At 40.5% G+C, this 27,318-nt stretch overlaps 1 protein-coding gene across 2 annotated transcripts; it reads left to right on the forward strand.

The window, feature by feature from the left end:
* The first annotated feature begins 233 nt into the window (after positions 1-233).
* Positions 234-22,129, forward strand: AANAT (aralkylamine N-acetyltransferase). 2 transcript variants are annotated; one of them, XM_068262695.1, is made up of 4 exons: positions 234-309; positions 15,819-16,015; positions 17,451-17,605; positions 21,515-22,129. In XM_068262695.1, exons 2-4 carry the CDS (start codon positions 15,871-15,873, stop codon positions 21,818-21,820), a joined length of 606 nt encoding a protein of 201 aa, XP_068118796.1. In that variant the 5' UTR covers positions 234-309; positions 15,819-15,870; the 3' UTR covers positions 21,821-22,129. The 2 variants fall into 2 exon arrangements, with proteins under 2 accessions (XP_068118796.1, XP_068118795.1); XM_068262694.1 differs by lacking the exon at positions 234-309 and adding an exon at positions 878-992.
* The last annotated feature ends 5,189 nt before the right edge of the window (positions 22,130-27,318 follow it).

The raw sequence follows: 27,318 nt of genomic DNA on the forward strand, positions 1-27,318 counted from the left end.
TATATATATATATATATATATATATATATATATATATATACACACACACACACACACACACACACACACACACACACACACACTTGCCACCTGTGTGTTCACATAATGAAATAATGTTTTGATCTGTATGATCCTGAGGGAAGATATTTCAGCACACACAGCTGTCTTCCTGCTGGTAATCCAATTGAAAAGTACTTTAAGGAGATATCCCTGTGCTTAAATTGCTGATTGTGTGGGAAAACAAATTGCGCTCATCCAAACAGCGAACAGAGTGGTGATGTGACGCACATTGTGCTATAAACTCGCAAGGTGACTTTTTTTCATACATATTTGTGAAAATTATTATTATTTTATCTTTTGTACTTCGTATTTTAAGTTTTTAGGCTTTTGGTGAGTTTACAGAGTTGGCAATTAGTTATTTCAGTTAATCTGTTCTCTATATTTTTTTAAGTACTTTTTTTATTCTGATTGTAACATTTGCCACGAATATTACATCAATGTTATATTGTCTGTTGATTCCTCATTCTTTGTATTGTTTAATAACAAATGAACATTTTACTGAACAATCAGAAAATTAATATACTCTAAACTTTTTTGAAGATTTTTACAGCTGAAACACAACTGACAGAAATCAGAATACCCTTTATCACACTTATTTATTTTAGATAGATGCAAAGTTGAGTTTTTGACTGATGACCGAGTATTCTAAAAATGGCAAAATGTCCTAACTTAGATGCAACACTGGTTCATACAAATTTACAAAATCTAAGGCTGAGAAGTACTCTGCCTGCCTGTCACTAGCAGAACATTAAAACCCTTCATAGGAAAGTCACGTGAGTGTTAAACAACTTAATTCAGAGGATGTCATATGCAAGCAGCTCAGGAGATCAGTGAACACAAGGGACACCTATTCAACTATCAGTTCCAGACTGCCTTAGCTTCTACCTGTCCCCTCTCAGGAGCTGTCCATTAAAGATCTGAGCTGAACACGGGTAAGTAATATCACTGCAAAAAGGATTTAAACCAAACATACGGTAAATACTTTTTTTTTACATTTTAGTTTATTTACAAATAAGAGCCTAAGCTCTTATTGATATAGAACATTTTAAGGTCCGCATCTGAATATGACCCATAGAAGTATTTCAATACGCTTTAAAGTGTTGCTTTTGAATGTAAAAGTTGTCAGCTTAACATTTATTATAGTTGCACATTTATATACAGCTGTAACGGGCATATCTGTACTTTAGTTATACAGATTTAGATTGATGCATTTATCTTGCAGTCTCTGAAACAAAAGTATGTTCCATTTATATTCAGGTAAACACAGTCAGGATTTCCATCATAGGTTTATTTTTTAAAGGTCATTAGATACATTATATTGTATATTCTTTTTGGCATAATCTGTATTATGGACAGAGCAAATGGAGACAGCATTTTCAAAATGTTTTAGTCATATCTGAAACATCAGTGATTTAATTTAAAGAACCATTAGCATTAGCTGTGTAAAGGTACGTACACATCCTGATTTTACGCCCAACTTGTCCTACGACTTGAACAATAAGTTGGTCGTCTGTACGCGCAGTCGATCGACTGATAACAGCCGGTTTGCCCAATCCGCTTGCCGGATCAGTTGGAGCAACTGTCATTCAAACGACTTCTTTGTCCAACTAATAAACGTTCAAACATACAGTCGTTTGATCAGTTGTTTAATCTAGTCTATTGTTCTATCCAATCCAGTGTCCATTACCAAGTTGGTTAAACGACATGTAAATTAGGATATCAGCTGCTTTGTTGATCAGTATGTACTGGACGTTTGAATGACTTGTTGTTTGCACTTCACGTCGTTCAAACGACCAGATTAAATGACAATCAGGCGTAAAGTTGAACGTTTGTACACACCTGAAGAGTTTAGTTGCTTTGCATAAGCGTTGCTTGTCTAGGTGAACGATGCTGGTAGGAATGTTTAAATTTATAGGTTACTTTCACTCCAATCTAAAAAAAAAAATGTATTTTTTTTAGGAGATTAAGGCCCTTATTCAATTCACTTTTAAATAAGAGATGAAAAAAAATGATCTCCTAGGAAAAAACTGAGAAGATAAAGTTGATTGCATGTAGACTAAAGTATCTCATCCTATTACTTATCAGCTTATAGAACTATTATATTTTCAAAAAAAAGCATTGTACCACAAATATATTTTCAGCCAAACTGCTATTCCGCGTGTCAGTGGACAAAAGCTCCCTTTCATGAAGGTGTCTGAATAGCAATTATATAGACTAGTGTATTTCATGGCTGACATCTGTTTGAGTGTTTGCAATACACACCGGGCTCCATAATTGCCACTCCAGGTGGATGACAGGAAATCATTTCAATTGCAGATTATTGGATATTCTTCCCCTGCAGCAAATGTTGTTTCAAAACAAAAACGGCACTTAACATTTTCATTCATTCCTGGATATGCTTTATTCATGAGGTCAGTAAGGGAAATTTTTATTTTTAGCTGAATGCTTCATGGAAAAACACCATAACAGTATTTAGGGATTTGTTTGCTAACGCACTTTGTGGCAGTCTTAATAAACGTGTTTATTTTTTCATATGTCTTCATACAAGGGATAAGCTGGAAAAAAATGAAATTCAATTTTAACTCCAAATTTGAGATTTCATTCTCATTTAAAGTATAGTGATATTTTTTTAAAATGTTATTTGAAGCTGGCGAACGGTTATCAGCCAGCAAGAGAGAGGGGACAGTTTTTTTGCGTAAATTTGTCTTTTCTACCCCTATCTTTTTGGCGGAGGGTGAGCCGAATGACGGCTCACCCTACCGCTGCTGAAATTGCGGGCGTCGTTAATTAATTACTATTCCCCCTCCGAGTTGTAGCAGCTGGGAGGGAGAAGTAATTCGAGGTCCAGCAATCACCGGATCGGTGAATTATCCATGCGTGGGCCAGTGGACTATAGCATTACTGCTATAGCTGCGCCAAACTCAGGTGGTACGCGTTGCGTGCCGAGAAGCCCTACCTCGCAGTTTTTTCTCATTCATAGTTTCTCTTGAAGCATTTGCCACCCCATAGTACCTTCCATTACATAATTAGTAAAAGGCAAACTGCAGTCACTCCCACTAGCCCTATAAGAGGCACTGGCATGATCAACACATTTAAAAACAAACTTCCCTGGGCTTCAATGGAATGATAACTTTTGGATGGAATTAAACTTTTCCTCCTGACTTTCCTCTTAAGTGTTATTGTTACACCTTGTCAATAAAATGCCCTTTAAACCCCAGCAAGCACGGAAATGCTCAGAATAATTTTGAAAGTACTTTTTAACTACTTTTCAGTACATTTCCAGTGCAAAGTGCTGAAAGAAGATAAACAATTATCTCCTAGGTGAAAACTCAGGAGAAAAAAAGGTAATTGCATAAGGGTCATGGGCCCTAATTCAATTCACTTTTTCTCCAAGGAGATACGGTAATTTTTCATCTTCTGTTTAAAATAACGTTTCAGCACTCTGTAATTGAAAAAGTACTATCAAAATTATTCTGAATATGTTCTTGCTTGGATTTGGCTACAAAGGCATTTTATCGCTAAGGTGTGAAAATATCAAGAGAAAAAGTTAATTGCGTATGACCCATTATTGCTGACTAAACTACCTATGGTTGATTTGGAGCCTTCTGTGAAAAGTTGTGACTTAGTACACATATAAATATCATTTTTTTTAATCTTTATTAGGATTGCCTCCATACCAACAACTTCCATAGTGAAAACTAAAGTGCATTTTTGCTGATTCTTATTTTGAGCTGAAGTTTATGCCATCTATCTGTTGTGAAATGCCACAACAGCAGAATTAGCTGTCGATGGTCCATGAGTTACCAGTTTTGCTTCACTACCTTAGCTACATCACTGATCGTTCTGATTTCAGACAGTACTGTTGTAACTCATTCCAGTGCAGTATAACGTTTGGTTATGAAAGCACTTTATTGGATAAGAATCATATTTTCCTTTCTATAAGTTTACAAAGGAAAGCAGAGAACTGGTAAACTCAAATTACGATCTTTCAGCAATGATCCTTAATGGAGTAGGTAGTTGAAACTGCAGAAAAAAAGTCTACACTTACCACTAGGGAATAAATAAATATATTTGAGTGGCAAATGAACATGTTAGTGTATTGTTAGATTTTTTTTATATCACTCCTGAGCTATTTCTGTAATGTTTCTGCATCTGCAGCTCCACTACTGTCTGCTTATCCAGCACCATGGAATATGTTGGTGCTATCTAAATAAAAAAATAAAAAAAAACTATGTATGTTGACGGAGATTGTATTACTGGTTTTGAATGTGATCAGCTGTTCAATATCAAATCTCACATCAAACACCAATAATTAACTAGAAGTCACAATGTGTATTTCAGCACGGTCTACACTGAGGACATGTGCTAAGACTTTTGACTGATCAGAATCTGTAGGGAAAGAGATTAGCTAGCTCTGGTTTTATTTTACAGCCACTGAGAAGTCAACCGTGCATATAGGATTGTGTCTACTTCAGATTAATACTAATGGACATGCAAGAAAGCAATGGATCTGCACCACCTGTGCTAAATCAGTGCGCTGGTAATGGCTTCGACAATAATGAATAGCACCAGTACCCCAAAGAGGCCCAAAGAAAAGATTAGCACCACTGAATTTAAGTTGAAAAAGTAAAAAAAAAAGCTTTATTACATATCCAGAAATATCAATAATATACACAATATGTTAAACATATTGTGTATATTATTGATATTTCTGGACATGTAATAACGCTTTTTTGACTTTTCCAACTTATATTCAGTGGTGCTAATCCTTTTTGGGCCTCTTTGGGGTACTGTTGCTACACTAATGGACATGCAGTGATGGACAGCACAGATGAGGTCACTACAGATATCCAATTGACTTAATTTATTGAAGAGAAGTTCCATATTTTTTCAAAATCCCTGACTCTTGATTGATGGTTTGAGCCCGGATAGTGTAGTATGTACTGAAAATGGAGCAAGAGTAGGTAAACAGTACTCAAAATATTAGGTTACTTTGGTAGGCAACCAACCAATAAGGCATAAGGAGAACTCCCATCTTCACTGGGGTTAGATGGACTCTCTTAAATTGTGTTTGCTTTCTTGAGTGAAACGATCACTACCAGTGCAGGTGAATGCAGTTGAGGGCCCCCTCCAAGAGAGGGAAGACAATATAAACAATGAGAAAGAAGAGCTTCTTTAGTATTTCATTAGTAAATTGCTTCTTTAGTATTATTTTAACTTCAGATATGATTGTTAAGCTACACACTTCTCTGCCATCATAGCTCTGAAACATTCCTATTCAGATAAAATTACATATGATTTTAAACCTTAATATTTACCACATCACCTTGTTTGTAATTTGGTCAGATGATGACCACTACTGGTCACAAATACTGTGGTCTACATTGGGCATTTTTGCCCTTACAAATCCCAATGGCAAAGTGGCTTGTCAAGTCTAGTGTGAACCTTGTATGTCCTTCCAATAGACCGTTTCCTCCTTCATACTGCACAGAAAGTATTGGACTGATCTAGGCCTACAAAAGAGGGGAGGGGGGTCAGCTCAAGTTCATCTATAAGCTCCTAAAGTGAGCTGTGCAGTCTGACTTAACCCTGTTATGTGGGTCACTTATTTGAGGAAGAAACCCTGCAGATTCAAAATGGATTTGGCCCTAGTGGAAATGAGCCCCTAAACTTCTCCAGGCATCCTCTTAGGGTCGGTTCACACTTGTTTCAAACCCATATCCATGGCTTTGTTTGTCCTGGACAAAAACAGAGCCACGGATACCAATGTTAAAAATAGCAGCCGTCTTCGCACACTTCAAAAACGGATCCCTGGGCTCCGTTTTAGAAAACTGAACGGAGAGTCCGGATTTAGCACATTTTCACAGAGCCCAGCTACCCGCGGAGGCAATGAAAGGCAACACAAACAACGGATCTCCCTCCACACAGAGAACTTTTGCACACAAAACGGATGCCACAGTAGATTAACTACTGCCTGCTCCTCCCCTCAGCGTCATCTTTGCGGACCTCTTTATCCAATAGGAACACACGGAAGGAAGGAAGGACACGCTTTTGACATATGGTTAAACGGACTGGAAACATATGCTGCATATGTTTTTTATGAAAAATGGATCAGTTTTTAGAAAAACTGATCCATTTAATTAAAACGTATTCCAATCTTCAACCTGACAAGTGTGGACCGACCCTTGCTGATTCCAGTTAAAGAATCTCTCAACTTTGTTGGGCTTTCCCACACAGTTGCCATTACCTCAGTCCATTACGGGGGATGCCCTTTACTCCACCCTCTCTTTCACAAGACTTTGGCTACCCAAATATGTTTACTGGAAGATTGGCAGTTAAATTGTGGCAGCATTTGCATTCACCATCTGATGCACAGGGAGTTTTTCACAGCCAATTTAAACAGAGCAGCAGAAGATATACTTCACATATGTTGTATTTAAATGGTATCTTTTTAAGACTCAGATCCAGGAGGAGTTTTAGCTGATCGCTGAATTCTATTGAGAGAAATGGCCCAAGCTCTGGGAGTACACACATTTTATACATACTAAAATAATATCGCATATTCAACACCGTATTTAAACAGTCTCAAACAAACTAATCTACTACAGTGTTGCTTGCCAATTTTTGTCAAAGTAATTTTCGCAGCTAAAATGCCATTTTTTTTACTATATTTGTGAACATACTTTGTATTTTCGCAATATGGTCAAGGAAGAATTTTCTTGCTGATGCAAAATTCAAGAAAAATATTTATTTTTACCGGGAAAATGTGCGAAAAGCGTGTAAATCATTTATCTTTGCAAAGAATCACAAACTTATTTGTGGGCCCCGTAGCAAAACTTTGTTGGGGCCTCCAGTTATTCACAACCCTTCCCTTGCTTCCTCTTGGTGCTCTTCACGGCCTTGGGGCCCATCTCACAAGGATCATAAAACATGAAGTATAGTCCCCAGTATCTGAGGAGGTAAATAGATGTGTACTGCCAGACATGCGGTAAATGCAGTAAAAGTGCGGTATTTCAGCGGCAAGCATGCTGTAAATAAATATAATAATAGTCTTTGGAATGTGTTTTTTTTTTTTGGGGGGGGGGGGGGAGGGGGATTATGTAGCTAGCTGTGTAAAGTATATTTAAAAGCATTCCCTATAAAAATGTTTTTTTTTTTTAAATCCAGTAAATATTGTTTTATTTCTACTATTCTTTTCTATTCCAAAGCCTGAATAGGAACTCCACTAAGGCCAGAAACCCACTAGGAGCGATTTTCTGAGTGCTTTGCCATTTGAAAACTCTTGCTATTGTAATGCTATGGGTGTGATCCCTTTTGAGCGATTTGATTTTATAAATTTCCTCCATAGCATTGCATTAGCAAGAGCTTTTTCAAATCACTAGCGCTTAGAAATCGCTCCTAGTGGGTTTCTGGTCTAATACAGGAATAGGAACTCCACTAAAAACTGCAAAATGCATACAAATTGACTTTACCACCAGGTACAGGCAGGTCTTAAACTGATCAGTAAACTATGTGCTAATATGCCCCCTATTTTTCATGAGAATTCCGGTTTTCGGTGCAATGTTGCAAAACACTGAACATTTTACAGCATGCAGTAAATTCTGACTAAAACCCAGCAGAATAGCAAACTGCATATGTGGTAAAATGGTAAGCGTACCAGAATTGAGGCCATTGTGTGCAATCGTACAAAAAGTTGCAAAGACCTGGTTATGTATCCTCTATTTCTAGACACCCTGGAATGACTTTCGCATGACCACTATTTCAAATTCTTAGAGATGAGGTCCAGTCCAGCAGCCTGACGGTGTGGGACATGGCCCCTCTCATAGGATTCTATAGGGTGTACATCATTTAGCATGGATGTATCACTCCCTTCTGTTCTGCCAGGAACAAAAGCATGGATGAGATGACCAGAAGTCTCATGACTACAATTTTGGGATACTTAAGCAAATATTTTAAATTATTTTTACTAACATGGGAATTTATAAATATCTTGCACTGAAATTGAACAGTATAGAGGTGTAGTATAGGTTCAGCAGCGGATGTTGCAAAATGTCCTAAAAGTCCACAAATGGCGTGTGCAGCATAGCATATGTTGCCGTTCACTGTGGAGCGTGGTGAACACCATATTTATAGAGCGCCGCCCTTTTTACACAGTTTGTTACAGAATACATAGAAATGATTCCATCTACACCTGTAACTGAAGAAGCACACCTCTAATCTTTGCTAAAAACACTGGTGGAGGCACCTTTCACGATGAACAACTATGAACTATTATACAGATGGGAAGTATAAAGTCTTACTCTCTTAAAAGAAGAAAATACTTTATTGACCTGAGGAAGTGGGCTTAGACCAGTAAAACGCGTTGTCTATTGTGCATGGATAAATATACCTTTTCCATGAACTATTGGTTTGTCATTCTGAGAAGGTAAGACATTACACTACTCTTCTGTATAATAGTTTTTAGTTGCTAATCGTCAAGGCGGCCTCCACCAGTGTTTTAGCGTAGGGGGTCATTGAAGGGGAAAATATCACCTAGGAGAAAAAGTGAATTGCATATGGTCCCTGGTCTCTCTCATTCTCCAGATACTTGGAGGTTACGGATGACCACCAAGGATCAAAATATTCCTTCCACCCTTTATCTTACCTCTCACGTACACATAGGATGTAATCAAATGTCACTATGTCATTTTTACTCATAGATGTGTATTTGTGTACTAGGGTTAAAAACAAAACCAGTCACATTTTCTACCAATGAGTCAACTCAACTACATTTTATAATATGGGCAGAGGTCGATAGAAATGAATTTCTCCTTCATTTTTACAATCATTCTCTTCCATTTACGGCAGATGAAATTTATTTGCCCAGCAAATTGCTTTTGAGTTTAATCCAAGTATGTTTTCCTCTTGTTTATGAAAGCAATGTTGGCTTATGGGCAGAGATAAAGTCATTCTTAAACCAATTAGCTAATCCCTGTTGACACAGCCACCTATTCATTTTCCTGGCTTAAAATACTATATCAGGATTTACTGAGAAGAGCAGATGAGATAAGGATTTCACCTATGGCTGAGAAAAGGGTTACAGCTGGACTCCTTGCACATACAGTATGTTTCCTAGTCCTGCACAGCATTCAGTGACAGCATTTGTTTTACTTATGCTTGAGCTCCTTCCTGGTCAGGAACCCCTGCTCCAGCCACTTTCTTCAGCACAGATTTGTGTTGCTGTATGCAGCCATCTCTTGGAGTTTAGTTTGTGCCTTGCCCATTCTGGACAGCAAGATAATCAGCAGCAGCCTTAAAGTGGATCCGAGATAAACTTTTACTCATTGCATAATTGTGCCCCTTACATATAGTATTCCTCAAGCCAAATACTTTTGTTTTTTGTTTTAATACCCTAATTCCCTATAAACTAAACAAGCCTCACCCACAGCTCCTCCAGCGCCTAGGCACACTGAGACCCATGTAGCAAGGGCTTATGGGAGCTCAGTCTGGGCAGGAGGAGGAGGTGTTCCTAGCCAGAGATTTCAGAGGCAGGAGGGAGGAGGAGATTTGAAGTTTTCACAGGCTGAGGTGTAGAGATGCAGAGCAGCTTGCCTGTGTGTAATGTGACAAACAGAACATGGCTGCTCTCATTGTATCACAGGAAGAAATAATCCTATACTGTTGAAGCTGTTGGCAGCTAGATTTGCTGTGTAAACTATCTAAACGTTAGATAAGATATATAGACAAGTTACTTGTTATAGTTAGTTTTTCATCTCCGATCCGCTTTATGGGCCCATTTCCACTAGTCAAATTGCTGTGTAGCAATGCGATCATCGCATCACATACAACCACGGGTAGTTCCGGTCTTCAAGCGATGCAATGCTACTCATTAACGCTATGGGATTTGGATGCGCGCTGCGGAAAACTGCAGCATGCCATCCATAATTTCCACCACATCGCATATGAAGATTCTTGTCAATGGAAACTAGTCCATTGACTTGTATGTGGAAACAGCTAGTGGAAACGGCTACCATGAAACATTTTAAAATACATGAAAAAACGTAAAAAGTACATTTCAGTACAGTAAAACGTGCTAAAAATTACAGCAGGTAGTAATTCTGACAGAACTGACAGGTTTTGGACTAGCCCATCTCCTTGCAGTGTTTTCTCAGGGTTCTCTTTATTTTCAAAAGCACATAGTAAACGGCAGTTGCTCAGTCCAACTGCCGGAATAGAGTACAAACAGGTGTGTGTGTGTGTGTGTGTGTGTGTGTGTGTGTGTGTAGGGGGGGGGGGAGGGGTATCCTGCATCTTTGTATAGAACCGTTCCAGGGAGTGATTTTGTAAAGGATAAATGAAATACTTAAAATCCTCCATGTAGATATTTATACGTGACAGCAATGTAGGAGAAAAATAATGTATAGTTCATTTTACTTTGGAAAGACTATATTTCTTATTTGGGTTTGTTTATATATTAATTTTTACAATTTTTCACGATAGTGGTCCTTTAACTCCTTCAACTCAACTGTTTTGTGACCACACGGGTAACTTTTTAACGACCGCCTCACGACAGCAGCCCCAGGCCCGCCTAACGCCAATTGGCGTGCAGTCCCGGGGGCCGAAGCGCACGCATCTCCGCTTGAATGACGGAGTCTCCCAGCAATGATCGCCGCTAGGAGACTGTTAGACGGCGAAACCGACACGGCTGTCCCTTCTCGACCTACAGGGGTGATCGGCTGTCATAGGCTGATTCTTATGACAGCCAATCATGGTGACTGGCTGGTGCCGGGAGGGAGGGCTTTAAGCCTACGGTACTGAACTGGTTAAAACAGCAAGTTGCAGGAGTGCCATTTTATGCAGAAATCAACAACGTTAGAACGGAAGTGCCAGATAAGCATAAAACAATTAAAAACAGTTTAAGAAGGAAGGTAGCGGTGGATTTACCTACCCAAAGTAAACTTAACAGTCAAATCTCCACTGAAAATTTCTTTAATCAAAATAACTCTACAAAATATTTGCAATGCGTTTCACAGGATTTATTGCCCGATGAAGCGGATTATAGCCCGTGAAACGCGTTGCAAACATTTTGTGGAGTTACTTGATTAAGGACAATGTTTTTAGTGGACACTTGACTACTAGTCTGAGTCTACTTTGGGGAGGTAAGTCAGCACTACCTCCCTTCTTAAACTGTTTTTAATTTTTTTTATGCTCAACTGGCAACTCCTTTCTAACATTGTTGATATCCTGAGTACACTCTTGGTGGAGGGGTGTGAGCTCTTTTTCTTCATCTACTGCAGGCTTTCTCAACCAGGGTTCCCTGGAACCCCAGGGTTCCTTGAGTACTCTGCAGGGGTTCCTTGGCATTTTCCCCCATCGTGGGGGAAGTATAATACAGCACACTATAATAGGTGGTACTGTAACAAGAAGCACTAAATTGGGGCATCAGGAGATGGTATAATGAGTGGCAGTGTAATGGGGGGTAGTGAAATAAACAGCCACACATACTTTTAAAGACTATGCCTCCTGCAAAATAAATGAAGGGGTTCCTCGAGACCAAACATTTGTTTGCAGGGGTTCCCTGAGATCCAAAAGTTATTTGCAGGGTTCCTCCAGGGTAGAAAGGTTGAGAAAGGCTGATCTACTGAGAGCGACATTCTTAAAGCCAAGTGGGGTCAGTTATATCTCCCCACCTGCATTTTCAGTGGTTGCCTTAGCAATAACCCACCTTTGTGAGTACATTTTTATTTTTTATAAATTCATACTTACTATTCTGACCAGGGCCGGGCCGAGGCATAGGCTGGAGAGGCTCCAGCCTCAGGGCGCAGTGTAAGAGGGGGCGCAGAATTCATTCAGCTGTCATTCCTTATTGTGTTTGAGGCAGAAAGAAATAAGAAAAGGGGATATATAGCAGTGACTGCAAGCCAGATAACTACATATTAAGGTGTTGAGGAGGTTGTGGGCCCTGTGGTGCCTCTTAGTCTAATAGCAATCAGCGTGTGATGGCTGGGGTGGGAGGATTGGAGGGGTGCACTTTGGGGTCTCAGCCTTGGGTGCTGAAGGACCTTGTCCCAGCTCTGATTCTGACATACTGCAATATTTGGGCTCTCCATTTCTTCTTCATTTCATACAGAAATTAACCTTTGGGCACTTTGCATGCTCAGCTCTGAGATAGTAGAGTTAGATCTCTCAGTGAAGAAGAGGGACTCCAGTCACACATCTGATTACATTGTTCCTATGCACAGTTTCACTTGCCAAGTGATTTGCAGTGTTGTACTGCTCCTGTTGTGTAAGTTCATACATCTCCGCATTATGCATGCTCAGGTTGCGACTCTCCTTGTTTCAGCATTGAACCATCCTGTGTTTTCTGGCTGATCTGTGGACAATGACTCAACAGTGCGATGATTCTGATTGCCCAGTGAGCGATAGCGTGACATTCCTCCTCTGTCAGAATTTTCCATCCATTGACAGCATGAGTCGCAACACTCGCAGCTGCAACCACACCCATTCTTCACATGAGCACCCCTAGTAGCTGCTGTATTTTCCTACTAATGCATTAGTGTGCAGTGATGTGGCTGTGGTAGGCACACACACCTGCAGAATCATACTCATGGGTACGAGGCAATATGTGGGCTGCAGTGTAATGCTAAGGATGATATGTAATGTAAAGGTATAGGATATGTAGTGCAGTGTAATGTGGGGGGCATAGGATTAAATGTGGAGGGTACAGTGTAACAGTGTACTGTGAGGGTATACAAACTAATGTGGAGGGTTCAGTGTAATATGGCAGATAGGTACGGGGGGGGGGGCAAAGAGGGTACAATGGCTGGCCGGTGGGGCCCATTTGGGTGATCAAAATTGATGTTTGTATGATGAGCTTTAGATATTTTGGCCCGTATGCAATTAACTTTTTCTCCCGAGTTTTCTCCTAGGAGATAATTTTTTATCTTTGATTTAGAATAACTTTTCCGCACTTTGCAATGGAAAAAGTACCAAAAAGTAGGTGATAAAGTACTGCTAAAATTATTTGTGCATTTTTTTTTGCTTGCTGGTGGTTTAGAAATCATTTTCACTGACAAGTTTAAAAATCTCACCTAGGAGAAAACGGAGGAGAAAAAGTTAATCGCATCTGGGCATTTTTGCCCAACTCAAGCGATAAAATTAAGGGTAACTAGTTCAGCAATGATAGGAACCAAATGTAAACCTCATAAACAGAACTCTGAGTAAAGCAGATTGTCCAAATGATGGTGCTTTTGTTGAAGTAGAGTTACCTACAGATGTACTTGGCTAGTTACTTGGCATGCTTTAATCCTTACTTGCTAGCAAGCTGCTCCTGTGTGGACAGATCACAGACAAATCATTCCAGCCCCAGCCTGTATTTCATGACTCCACAAGTAAGAGGAGGGGGAAGAAGCAGTTGCTAAGCGTTGCTGGTGACTAGAGCTTGTATTTTACAGGCAGGAAGTTTTGAAACAGGAATATTATCCTGTAAAATACAAGCTCTAGTTTACAGGCTAATTTAAAAGATAATCTGCAAGCATTCAACTTATAAGCCTTCTTCAGACTCCTGTTGACTGACAATGTTAGAACATACAATTAGAAGTAGGTAGAGATATTTTTTACAAATATATGAGCCATCCAGATACATTAATTACAAGGGATCTTGCAAGGCTTGCGAGATATTTATGGCAAATAGATAAAACCCTTGGGTTACTTAACACCTGCCTAGACTAACATGGGGATTTTTTTACAGACCCCATCCTGTTCACTGTACGCTGCTAGAGCCTAGAAACAGTTAACTGAGCGGGGGGAGGGTGCACAGTGATTCCTGGGGGGCAGTGCCCCACTGTAGCACCGCCCATGTGGATAGGATGTTATGTGCGGGATGAGATGTAATGAATATTAAGGTATAAGGGTCCCTGTACGTTGTGATACAATCACACCACACTTTAGACGTGTGATGTAACCCAACGGTGAAGCATTCAGTGCAATAAAAGTATGCTTTACAGCCACTGTAAGTGTGCACGTCGTTAGTTACTCCAACAGGAACCGCCACACTGCACCCTCTGTGAACGTACCATAGAAATATCTTTGCATCACAACTGGTATGTGACGATCTTTGTCTGTTGAGACGGAACGCAACAGATTCAGTATGAAAGGACCCTAAGGGCATGATTTCTCCTTACAGGCAGGAATGTCTGATACCGTCACCCTCACCTCTCCATAGATGTTAAAGCATTAAAGCTGTTTGCATGACAGGAAAAGGGTGGTAATGTTGTACATTATACTATACAGCTTTACCACCTCAACAGGGCAGACCGTGGCCATGAATAAGGCCCTACTTAGCCCTGGTGCCACCTACACACCAAGCCTCACCCTTCCAGTGGCAATCAAATTAACTCCCGTCTGCTGGTGATGTTATTGCTGGCTGGGGCAAAACTGGGATGGAGTTAGTAATAGAGGGTAGGGTCTACAAGGTGCTCACTGACAATACAATCTTGATGACACAATCTTACCAAACCTATGTCGTATAAAGGTAAACTGACCGGCTATACTTTGCATGGATACTAGGTAGTCCTTCATTTTACACAGGAGTGGTAAGATTGTACCATAAAGATTGTATTATCAATGGGCACCTATAGTCGGTTTCTCATCCACCTCATTCATCTACAGTGACCCACCAGAGTTCTGTAGAACCCAATGAAGAATTTGCTTGCGAAGCAATGATACTAATGCCAAGTGGGCACTACATGTAAATACATAGAAAAAAAATCAACAGAAACAGGAAGCAGGTAGTTCAAGTAAAGGTCTATTTTTTGTGTGGCAATCAGGAAAACTTCTTGGCTGTTTTCCTACTGTTGATATTTCTCTTCTCTTTCTGTCTGTATGATGGGGGAGATCATGTAGTGGATTCAAATGTCAACAATAATCATTGGAACAGGTGTTGGGAATGATTAATATTGATTTACAGTATATAGCACCAGAAATACCCTAGCAATACCCCCTGCAGCCTCCGAGCTGACTCCCAGGACCCATCCCCCCACATAAAATCATTAGGTGTCCATCTTATGTCCCCAAAAGCATTGTTAAGGACCCCATTAATTCCCTCCTTCTTTCCCTAACAAATTCAGAGTGTATACACATTGGGGACTTGCCTAATCCAGGCAGGACACAGGAGGCAGCATCATGCTCTACTCTCCAAACTTCTCCCCACGGCACCTCTCTTCCTCATTCCCTGTAGGCATGTGTGGGGTTACCATAGCTGGAGGGGAGGGGACACTTACCTAGGGGTCCCCTACAGTCTATGGGGCTCTGGGGCAATTGCCCCCTTTGCCTCTATGGAAGCGTCAGCCCTGGATACGGGAAGGCACGTGGTACAGCCTCCCAGAAAAACGTGACATAATTGCTAACCTACTGCATCTATGCTTTATTCATATAATTCTGGACACATTTCACTTGTTTTTGACAGGTTTGACATCACTGTTTACTAAATCACCACTGAGGTCCCCTTGGAGAGAAAATAGCAAAACATTAAACAATTTTATACAAATTGTAAGCATTTTACACATTGATAATGCCCTTAATCAATAACAAGGCACAGTGTATTAAGCCTTTAGATTACAGGTTGCAGGTGAATCTGAATATTCATGAGCCGCAATGGATTTGTAAATGGATGGAGCAGGTTTCTTTTCTGACGTGGCCACTACCACTCAGTATGTGAACCATGAATAGCCAGTGTCTATAAAGCATGGATCTGACAGGTGCTTGCTTATCTTCTACAGGTTTCCTGCCGAATACGGAGCCAGAGAGGGACAGAGAGACGCAGGTCCTGCCATGTCCGTCCTCAATGCAGTCCAATTCATAAGACCCATCCACATCCGATCACCGCGCCAGCAGAGACGCCACACGCTGCCTGCCAGCGAATTCCGATGCCTCTCGCCAGAGGATGCAGTCAGTGTATTTGAAATAGAAAGGGAAGGTAAGTGATGGAACTTCACAAGTCGATACTCTCCACAGGGTGGACCAAAGTGAGAATAAGTAGAATTTAAAGTGGGTTAAAACTCTTGACATAACATTCAATACAAATGTGTTTTCCTACTTTTTTACTACCCATACAATTATCATATGTGCTTTCATGCACAAGAAATATTGTCTTTTTACAAATCCCCAAAGTACAGTTTATCTGCTCAGAAAGCTGCCGTTGCATTTTAATTGCATAGCTGCTGTATTTATATATTAGAATCTATCTAGTGATCACTTCTCAGCTCTTTCGCTTCTCAGCTCAGTACAGCTCAGTTTCGGCACTTTGCTAAGGTTTACTAAATGTATCTGACAAGGGAATGTAAACAAAAGATGTTATCACCTCTTTGGATGCAGCTAGAAGCTTTCCACTGAAGACCAAAGTGCTGTGTTTAACTGTTAGCATGCTGTTCTGCGTCTAATTTTTTTTCTGTAAATATTCATTTATAACAAAGAGTTTCATACACTGTAATGAGAAGGTTTTGAATCAGGATATTAAGGACCCAACCCCAGTAGACCAGAAACATTTGTACATGGATTTTTCCATCTAAACTTCCGGCGCTATTTTGTTCCGGAAAAGCACAATTGTGTCTGAATTCGTTTTTTACTCCATTTTGTGATCCTAATTCCAGATCTGTTTTTTTGTAACTTGTGCAAAAGAAATAGCACTGAGTGCATAGTAGTGGAATAAGTGCAAAACCAGTACAGGAAACAGGAAGTACATACACAGGAAACTTTTTTTTTTCCCCAGGATATAGACAAATTCTGAATAAAAAAATGGACAACATCCGGAACCATTAAAAAAGCATTATGTCTGATTCTGCCGCAATGTAGAAAAGTCTGAAGCAGGGTTTTTTTTTTACGCATACGGAAATTTGGATAATGGAAACAGATTCATAACTTTATATTGGTATCAGTTTATATACGATTTCGTATACCCAAAAAATTGAGATTTTCTGCTCTAGTGGAGATGGGCCCTAAAAAAATGCATGAAGAATGTCCCCTGTAGCGATCGGGACTCAATCCCTTGGGTGACAGTTCATGTCATAAGTGCACCCGTGATTACAATGCAGCAGTAAAGGCTCTTCCGTGAGAAAAAAATCTCTCCTACTTACAAATCACTGAAGCATCCATACATACACTCTCCAGTAGTTTACCACCTTGTACCACATATTACAGAGAGCCTGAAGTCTACATATATTGCCAATCCTACTTAGAACTTGCCTGTATTCCCTTTTTATGTATTTATTTCTGTTAGCCATGCAGCAACTCCCATTGACATAGGAAGATCAGAAAATTAATTATGCAGAATTTTTCATGTGTAAGTTAGAAGACATTGAACTGGAGGTTTGAAGCAAGTCATAGACTAAATTTGTGAATGACTGTCTCTTCAGCCTTTATATCTGTGTCGGGAGAATGCCCCCTCCATCTGGATGAAGTGCGACAGTTTCTCACACTATGCCCTGAGCTGTCATTAGGCTGGTTTGAAGAAGGACGGCTTGTAGCGTTCATCATTGGCTCCTTATGGGACCAGGACAAGCTTAATCAGGTAAGAGTGACCATATTTCAAGTGTACCACCTTTAAAAAAAAAAAACGAAAACTAAACATTTTTGTAGGGAAACCAGTTTGGTTTACAAGTAAAGGTTTAGCATTTAATGGTTTTGTGTATTTTATTTTATTGTATATGACTCAATGTGACCTGTCATTATACAGATACATTTCTGCCATTTCCAATCTCCTGAAACTACTAGTATTCTGCCTGTAAACTTCATCATCTGGCATTACTGCCTTCTGTGTCCCATAGCTACTGATCAATAAACAGGAGACCTCAACTCTATACACAATATCGTAAGATATTTAAGATGAATTATAGAGAAGGTCAACAATTATTCAACTAGGAGACTCGACTCCCCCCTTTTTTTTTATTCTGACCTGGCAGTCAAACTATGACCTCATGCTTCACAGTCAGAGGTAGTGCCTCTGGACGATTTGGCTGACTAGTCCATTTTAAAGGAGCAGTTCAGTTGTCTACCTCCAAGTTCGTTTCCACAGGGTCACTTTGCTATAGTATTTTGCTGTATATAGCTACAAATGATTTTGTATAAGTTTTAACACTTAGTATAAAACTATAATAAAAAAATGAAAATGAAGTTTGTACATTAGATTAAAGCAATAAAGTCCAACTAACTAAAGGAAACACTGAAAAACAAACACCATGACTGCGAATACAGCACTGCCTTGCCGGTCAGTACAGCGATATTCCATGTAGAGGGGTGGGTGGAATGTTCCACTTCTCAGATCCGGTCTTCTGAAGGGGAGCCAGGACTGCATTGCTGCTGCCTAGATTGGTATGGTCAGAGCACCTATTTACTTATATTATTTGCATACCTGTGCCCTAATCTAATGTTAGTCTGCTGATCCGAGAACTGTCTGGATTTAGGCGGCAATGATGAGGTTTCAAGCTTCCAGCAGAATGAGAGGCACTCTGGAGTGAAGCAGGACACAGAGCCACCACTTTATAGTAAATAGCTGTGCAGACAGGTAAGGCAGGCAGGGCAGTGCGGCACGTTTCACAGAAATACAATCAGAGAATACAATAAGAAATGCACATTTTAAATTACATTGAAAAAGCATCTAGTTATTTCAGTAAATAATGCAGGGACATGCCAGCAACGGCCAGGTCCTCACACTGGCATCCTACACTCTTCTAGCACTTCTACCTACCACCATTCCTCCATGGCAGTAACAATCTGGCTTTGGGCAGGTCACTTAGCAGTCATGTTGATGCAGTCCTTGTCTTTTGGGGCGGGGCAGATTGTGATTCTTGCCACAGCCACTGAATAGTCTGCAAGGTGTGACTGTGGTGGGGATTCCTGTCAGCCCTACCATGTGAATCACATAAGTTAGGGCTACTCTTTTTGTATACAATCACAGAAATTGGTCAAGCTAGTGAAAGGGGTAATGTGGAGCTAAACACAAACCTTGGGATTTGTTATTTGGGTGTAATAAATTTGAACTCAAATGAGAAAATAAAGCCAAGAGTAATTTTTCAGCTCCAAAACATTGTGTGCACAATTTTCGATTCTACCATGTCATAAAGGCTCAAGTAAAAACAAATACTTGTACCACTTTAAAGTATTTTTGAGCCCATCTGTTTACTGTACTTCAGAAAAAAGGGACAGAATTATTAAACAACAGTAGGGATGATTTATCAGTAAAAGTACAAAAAAAAAATTGGAGCAAAAATGAAACTTTTGTTTAGAGATATCATCCAACCAAGGGGGCTGTTTTCTCAAGACAGGCACAAAAACTACAGCAAATGTGGGGTAACATTTATACAGGCAGTCATCTATTTACTAACAGGAATGGCCCTGCTTAGGAGAACTCACAGAGCAGCATGTGATCAGATTGATCAGCTGACTGTAAGGTTCTAAATGTGCTGTGATGACTTCCTGGCATGATCATAACCAGCGAATCAGAGACTTGCACATCGATCAGCTGATCAAACTGATCACATGCTTCTTCAGTCTTCACGAGTTGTCCTAATGCTTCGAGTTACAACATTTTCATATATAAAAAGTTGACTTCACACTCAAAATGTATTGTACTGTTTTTGCTAGGCTCGGTTCCCACTTGCACCAGATGCTAAACAACACCGTAAGCTGCTGTGCGTGTCATCTCTGTCCATTTTGCATCCACTCCATCCACATCAATCTCTATGTTCGATTAGCAATGCTTCATCACCCCCCCCCCTCCCGTCTTTCCACTGTTGACTCCTCCCCTTGATCCTGAAGCTCACAGATCAGAGGATTCCCATTGGTCTTTTGCAATCCTATGGGGATCCTCATGCTTCTGCCCAGCACTGATCTGTTTACTGGGATGGAGCGGAGAAGTCAGCAGCAGCGAAGCCAGGGTACATATATTTGCGTGGCTGCAAAAATCGAACATGGTGATCAAAGCGGATGGGGCAGACACGGCAAACAGCCTAGTGAGAATGGACACTGTCCGTTGTCACAGGCTTTAATTGTATCCATGCACCTGCCGTTTTCCATTCCGGTTCCGCAAAAATGCAGCAGATTCAAACTCTGCATTGCAGCAGACGGGTCTATTTTTTTTTTACAAGTGGAACCAATTTTTAACAATAGGATCGACTTTCTGCGTTTAGCGGAGGTGCAGAAAATGTACCAAATGGGTAAATTTTCTGCACAAGTGCGAACCGAGCCTAAGTACATATTTTTGTTGTAATACTGTATGTTACAGTATTGTATAAACTGTTTTAAGTAGTTGAAAACACATTAAAAGCACATGGAGGACTCTCTTACACTACATGCAATTCAAAATTCATTGTGATTTTACATGCAATTCCGAATTTTAATCCAATTACAAACAGTCCTGCATTCTGCCTCCGTGAAGCTGGCCCCCCCTATAATCAACACAAATAAAAAGTCCATCATGATTGGTTAAGTGCCACGTTCGTGCCTATTTGTGTTGCAAAAAATTAAGATATGTGCTGCTTTCATTTTGAAGAAAATAGCACTTATTATTTCGAAAACAATACCATCACCCAGCCCCCATACAACAACCTACAGACATTAAACTGGTAAGGTTGGGTAGTGCTGTGCATGTACTCATTTGTGCTGCAAAAATAATCACGTTTTTTATAAACGTCAAAAGTTCACTCACGCTCACTTAGACTTTGCGAGGTTGTAGGGGGGCTGAGTGAACTTTTGACCTTTATAAAAATGTGAATATCTTAAAAATTATAAAAGATAGAAAGACATTTTTTGCAGCACAAATGAGCACATGCACATCACTACCCACCCATACCAGTTTCATGTCTGTAGGTTGTTGTTTGGGGGCTGGGTGATGGTATTGTTTCTGGAAACAATAAGTGCTATTTCCTTCAAAATGAAAGCTGCGCAAATCTTAATTTTTGCAGCACAAATAGGCACAAATGTCATACTTACCAACGATGATGGAATTTTTATTAGTGCTGATTGTAAGGGGGCCATTTTTTTGTGTTGCTTGCATCCACGAAAATCGCAATCACAAATCAGGATCGCGATTTGCAGTGTGAGGGCTCAAACCCACTAGCAGCCTCTAAGCGCTAGTGATTTGAAAAAGCTCTTGCTAATGCAATGCTATGGGGGATTTTTATAAAATCACAGCCCTCAAGTGAGATCACACCCATAGCATTACATTAGCAAGAGCTTTTCAAATCACAAAGGGCTAAGAAAAGCGCTCCTAGTGGATTCCAGGCCTAAAAGAAACCTGAAAAAAACAACAAAAAGCATTGTTTATACTATATGTCCAGAGTTGTCTGATAGTATTTTTTTGTCTGATTGACTTTCTACAAATGAGCTCCCTAAACAGAGCCTGTTTGTAAGCAGAGGACTGACTGTAATTTACATTAATTGATAGGATTGTTTTTTAGCTTTTTTATCTTATTTCCTACAGGACGCCCTCACTATTCACAAACCCCATGGTTCCTCTGTCCACATACACGTCCTTGCAGTACATCGCACCTTCCGGCAACAAGGCAAAGGCTCCATCTTGCTGTGGCGTTACCTCCAGTACCTGCGCTGTTTGCCTTTCGCACGGCGGGCCGTGCTGATGTGTGAAGATTTCTTGGTCCCCTTCTACTCCAAATGTGGCTTCAAGCCTGTTGGCCCCTGTGAGATCACCGTTGGCCCCCTTACTTTCATTGAGATGCAGAGTCCAGTCAGAGGCCACGCCTTCATGCGTAGAAACAGTGGATGCTAGCCCCCCTCAATCCAAACTCCAATGTTTCTTATTCTTTTGCTTCCCAAATGTTGTGACATATTGCAGAGCAATATGATTCAACCTCTGTGCTAGCAGTGGGATTTATCAATTCACTGCAGGGGCTTCCATTCTTAGCATTCCATTGAAGGAAGGGTTTACATAACATAACAAACATATTGCTTGGCTTTTGGTTATGAGAACGAGTCCCTGTGCACCTTTGTATAAAATGTCTTTACTCCCTTTCCCATGTCACTGTACAAATCCCTCTCCATTCACTGTTACAATAAATGTTTTTTTTTTTTATTTGTATTTTTGCTTTGTCTGTGTGATATTATTTTATGAAAATAGTTTCCATTGCAAGAATATTTACGGTGCTTTGTGATGCTTCAATAAACAGATTTACAAAGGTGGGAGAAGACTTGAGGTCATAAGTGATTCAACAAACCTAACACTTGTTTAATTTCAAAAACCTTTTTTTTCTGACCCAAGAGTCAAACTCATGACCTCATGCCTCACAAGCAGACAATACCTCTGGACTGCTCAGCTGACTTGTCTGTTAAAGTGGACCCAAATTAAAAATACAAGATTTCAGAAATAAAATCTATTTTCCAACTTATAATAATAAATAGCAGGGTTTTTTTCAGCTGAATGACAACAAATATAAAATATTTTACATTTATTGGAGGAACCCCTCCTTTCCTTTCATATTGCCAGGACAGAATCCGGCAAACTGGTGGAGATAAACAAAACACAGGCTGCTACTGATGATGTCACAGTGGAGGTGATCTCAACTTGTGAGAGATTTCACATAGATGACTCCCTGTGAGGGAGGGTAGCTGATGACAAACGCACTCATGATCTAAAACCTACTTAGCTCAGAAGTAATGGCTGCCACCTGTATAACCCTAATTATGAAAAGAGAGGGGTGAAAAGCATGCACTGAAATGCTCATAGGCTTGAAGAAGTGTTTATTTATCTTTGTATGTGTGTGCAACTAAATATTTTGAATTAAATGTTTGGTTTGGGTCCGCTTTAAAGAGATTCTGAAACATTTCAAAATATGTTTTTACTTACAATTCTTATAGTGTAGTATGGTGGTAGCTGAAATGCTGCTATCCCACAGCTGAATGATCGATCTTTGCCCCCCAAATCCCCAGGGCAAAATCCGGGGATCGCTTCCTGTTTGAGGCAGAACTTTCCACTTTAGCTTTGACTCTGCTGTGTCAATCGGCGCTGATCACCGCCTCTCCCCACCCCTTTCAGTCTGCCTTCACAGAGAGGGGCGGGGAGGAGGCGGAGATCTGTGTGCTGATTGACGCGCATGAGGCAGAGATAGAGCGGATAGCTCTGCCTCCCGGGCAGCGAAATACACGACCAAGAAAGTCATGGATTTCTGCTCCAGGGATTTTGGGGGAAAGAGGCATCTTTCTGGGATCATTCAGCCGCGGGATAGCGGCGTTTCAGCTAGCACCATACTACACTATAAGAATTGTAAGTAAAAACAGATATTTTGTAACGCTTCAGACTCTCTAAGTGGAAAAAACCCTTGCCTGCGTTATATTAGACCACAAAGCGAATTGCTGAAACCTTAGTGAATATAAGTTTGTATCACTGACATTACATGCATAAATCCCCAAGAACAACCTATCATTAACATCTCACACTGCCTGGATTTTTTTTTATATTCTCACTATGAATGTGTGCAAGCAACCAGCTGATAAATTACCAAACTTTCACCATCCCCACGCTAACTTGATCCCGCCAAAGCATGCGATTTCTTGCCACCTAATAGCAGACTTTTTTATTACAAAAGATTTGTTTTAATAAAAGAAGAGAAAACACATAACGACAGATGCCATATTCAAGTATCATCAGATAAAACAAGTAAAGTTAAGGTACATTACAACATGGCTGAATATTAACAATAACATAAACCTTGTTAATGTAAGTGCTGCTTGTGCTCCAGAGGACAATAGCCTTATTTTAGCAGGACCAATAAGGAAGGGATTTTAGATATGGTGGTCTGTCCCCTAAAAATTCACAGAACACCTAGGAAAAGACAGACCAAGACTGTATAGTGAGAAGGAAAGCAAGGAAGAGGGGGGTAAAGGAAAATAAAGGGCATGTCTCACGGCCTTGTTATCAGAGCTTCCTCCAGTGAGGGATGCTCTAACTTCAGTCAGGGGTCCCAGATATTTTGGATTTTTTTGTGAATGGCTCTCAAAATACTGGACAATTTCTTATTTATCATAAAATCATCATTTATCTGGTTTTAACCTTTCCAAAAAGTCTACTGATCATTTCTTTCAACTTCTGGAAATGGTCATGGTCGCTGGTGAAAAATGTAGGGATGCTAACTTATCAACCCCTCCACCTTCTCATGCACCAATGCCTTCCAGGGAACCTTGGCAATGTTCACGTGAAAGAGGGAGGACAGCAGCTTATAAACCAGTCTTCAGTATCGGATAAGGTGGGGGTGGGCAGGGCCAATAGATATGCAAGAGGGGAAAGGGGAGCACTCTAATAGTGCATTAGCTAAATCAAATTGTAGAGAGCAATAAAATTTACACTTACAATGTATTTTAGTGTAGCAGGCGTTCGTCTGACATACCGCCAGCATGTCAGACGAACGCCTGCTACACTACAATACATTGTAGAGAGCAATAAAATTTACACTTACAATTTGATTTAGCTAATGCACTATTGGAGTGCTCCCCTTTCCCCTCTTGCATTTTCTCTTAGTTACTGGTGCCATCCAGTCACGGGAGCTGCTCCATTAACAGTATTAACAAAACAAACCCAGCATTTAAGGGCCATAGCCACCTGTAACTCTGCGCGAGTTTATACACATCAACCAATAGATATGCAGCATATTGTGCACACCCTCTGAAGAAGGGGCTATTGGAGGGAAATACTTTGACTATCCTGGCCAGGACCAGGTACCAGGGAATTGGTACCTTATAGGCTGCCTACTAAAAATGGCTATCCAGTCATCCCTACTGCTAGATCCTAAGAAAAAAAAGATGAAGCTGGCACACCTTCCTGTCCTAGGTGCTTGATGTAGTAGCGAGGCAAAGCTACTTAGTGATGTCATATAGCTTTAAGTTACATTAGCACACCAGTCTTGGTTAAGATGCAACGCACATTTTATTGTGCAAAGTTCCACATATCATCCGACAATTGTTTCGGGGGTCGCGCAGGGTCCCCCTTTCTCAAGGCAGGCTGTGCCACATGCCTTGAGAAAAGGGGGACCCTGCGCGGCCCCCAAAACAATTGTCGGATGGTATTTGGAACTTTGCACAATAAAATGTGCGTTGCATCTTAACCAAGACTGGTGTGCTGATGTAACTTACAGCTACTGCTAGATCCTGGGAGGTCCGCCTCCCACCTAGAAGTGTAAGCATGTGGAGATGGGTTGTCTGGTCATTTTAAGAATGTGTGAACCAATGAGATTAAGCCCTGGGTATTGGGGTTGAGAAAGGCAGATGTCCTCATAAGTAGTAATATCTACAGGGAGATCTTGGTTTTTAATTAGGGTAGAAATCCAGTGTCTAATTTGTGAATAGATGTAGAAAAGAACCGCACACCTTATTGTGTGGGTGCTGATGGACTCCTAGGTAGCATCAACAAGTATCCAAAGGAGGAGTCCGCACACAGTCTTTCAGAAGCAAAAGAGCAAGTTATGTTTTATCTGCCTTATGCCTTGACAAAGGGAACCCACATTGGCCCAGAAACAATTGTCGGACCTTTGGTCAGATGAATATTGCATGTGTGTGATGGAGCAATAAAATGCACTTTTGCTTCTGAAAGACTGTGTGTGGACTCCTCCTTTGGGTACTACCCGTATTTTTCGGACTATAAAATGCTCCTGACCATAAGACGCACCTAGGTTTGGAGGACAAAAGCTAGGGGAACAAAAAATATATACTAATCCTGGTGCATCCATGGTGAAGGGGCCTCTTGTGAATTATGCCCCCTTTGCACCTCATGCCCCCTTATACCTCTTGTGTCCTCCTCTATGCCCATTTGTGTGCCCCTGTGTCCTCCATTTGTTCCCTTGCCCTCCTCTGCATGGGCACAGTACAGAGAGTCCCCGACATTGCGGTGGGTTGGAGGTTTGTATTTGCAGGCATTCACAGTCAGGAACTCCCTGCATTTGGACTATAAGGCACAGTGACTTTTTCTCCTCACTTTTGGGGGAGAAAAAGTGAGTCTTATAGTCCAAAAAATACAGTAATTTGTAAATAGAGGAAGAGATCTCCCGGTGGAGCTTAGAATTTTTCTTACAGCTCTGACCAGGAGTAGATGCCTCAGGGAGTGAAAAAATGAGCCACCCTGGAGAGGCTTTTACCATGCCTAATAGCCAAAATTTTGTAAAAAAAAATAATCCAGGCCAAGTTTGTTGGATACTTATATTCTTCATTTTAGGAGAACCTTCATAAATGTTGGGTAAGGGAAAGTAAGGGTACTGGGACATGTTTTATAAAGCCATCCAAAGTATCCATACGAAATACGATTTATACCTTTTTCTGTTTAGGAAACTTTTCATCACTTCTACTGAACAGCTTTTTAAGACAAGGGTATGCCATGACCTTGGTAAATACAAACTTTCACAGAAGCTTTGCAATTATGTTCAGTAAGCTGTAACAATTAGGAGGAAACTAGAATAGAAGTCCTTGCAGAGCCAAGCTCAGTAATTTCTGATCCATTAAAGCGAACTTGAATTTCTAAAAAAAAAAAAAAAAAAAAAACATTTGTAGCACTATTTTGCTAATTGGAGGCTGGAAATGTCTTTTAAGGATCAGGTGCAAAAACAACTCCATGGAGAAAATGCAGAAGAAAAGTTTACTGAATTAGAGCAATCTACCTTTTTCAATGTTGAGGTTTGTGAAGATGGACAGACCTGAGTGACCTTCCTGTGTAAATACTGTCTCTGAACTTCCCTAATCGTGCCCACTAACGATACAAATTTTTGGGCCAATTTTACCACATGTATGCAGTAGAAGTCTAAACTGAGTGAATATAGTTTGAAAGGATCTCATATTACATTAAGTGGAAAGATTGGGCAGATTGAGAGATATCCCATTACAGAAGTATCAAATGTAAAGGTGGCCATACATCTATAGACTTGGCGGTCCATCGACCATCAGATTTGATAATTATTGGATCTGATGGAAATGAGTGCAGCCAAGAGGATGCCCAATCGACAATTCAACAAATTTTGTGTGGAAATTGGTTGCATGTATCAATCGGATATGGCGGAAAATCCAACATGCTCGATCTGTTGTGCAGCCATAACCGCGTGCGATAATCGCGTATGATGAACCAGAAGGAACCCTCCAGCCGATGTCCCTCCTAATGTTTTATGCCCCCCCTGTGCAGTTATACTTTATCTGTCCCACCATCCGTGCTGCGTGTCTGTGCCCTATTTCCACCCCACGTGACAACCAGCATATAGCACTTGGGACATGTGTGTGACGTCATGGGGGGGTGTAATA

The sequence above is a fragment of the Hyperolius riggenbachi genome, chromosome 12 (assembly GCF_040937935.1).
Source record: "Hyperolius riggenbachi isolate aHypRig1 chromosome 12, aHypRig1.pri, whole genome shotgun sequence".
Taxonomy (NCBI): domain Eukaryota; kingdom Metazoa; phylum Chordata; class Amphibia; order Anura; family Hyperoliidae; genus Hyperolius; species Hyperolius riggenbachi.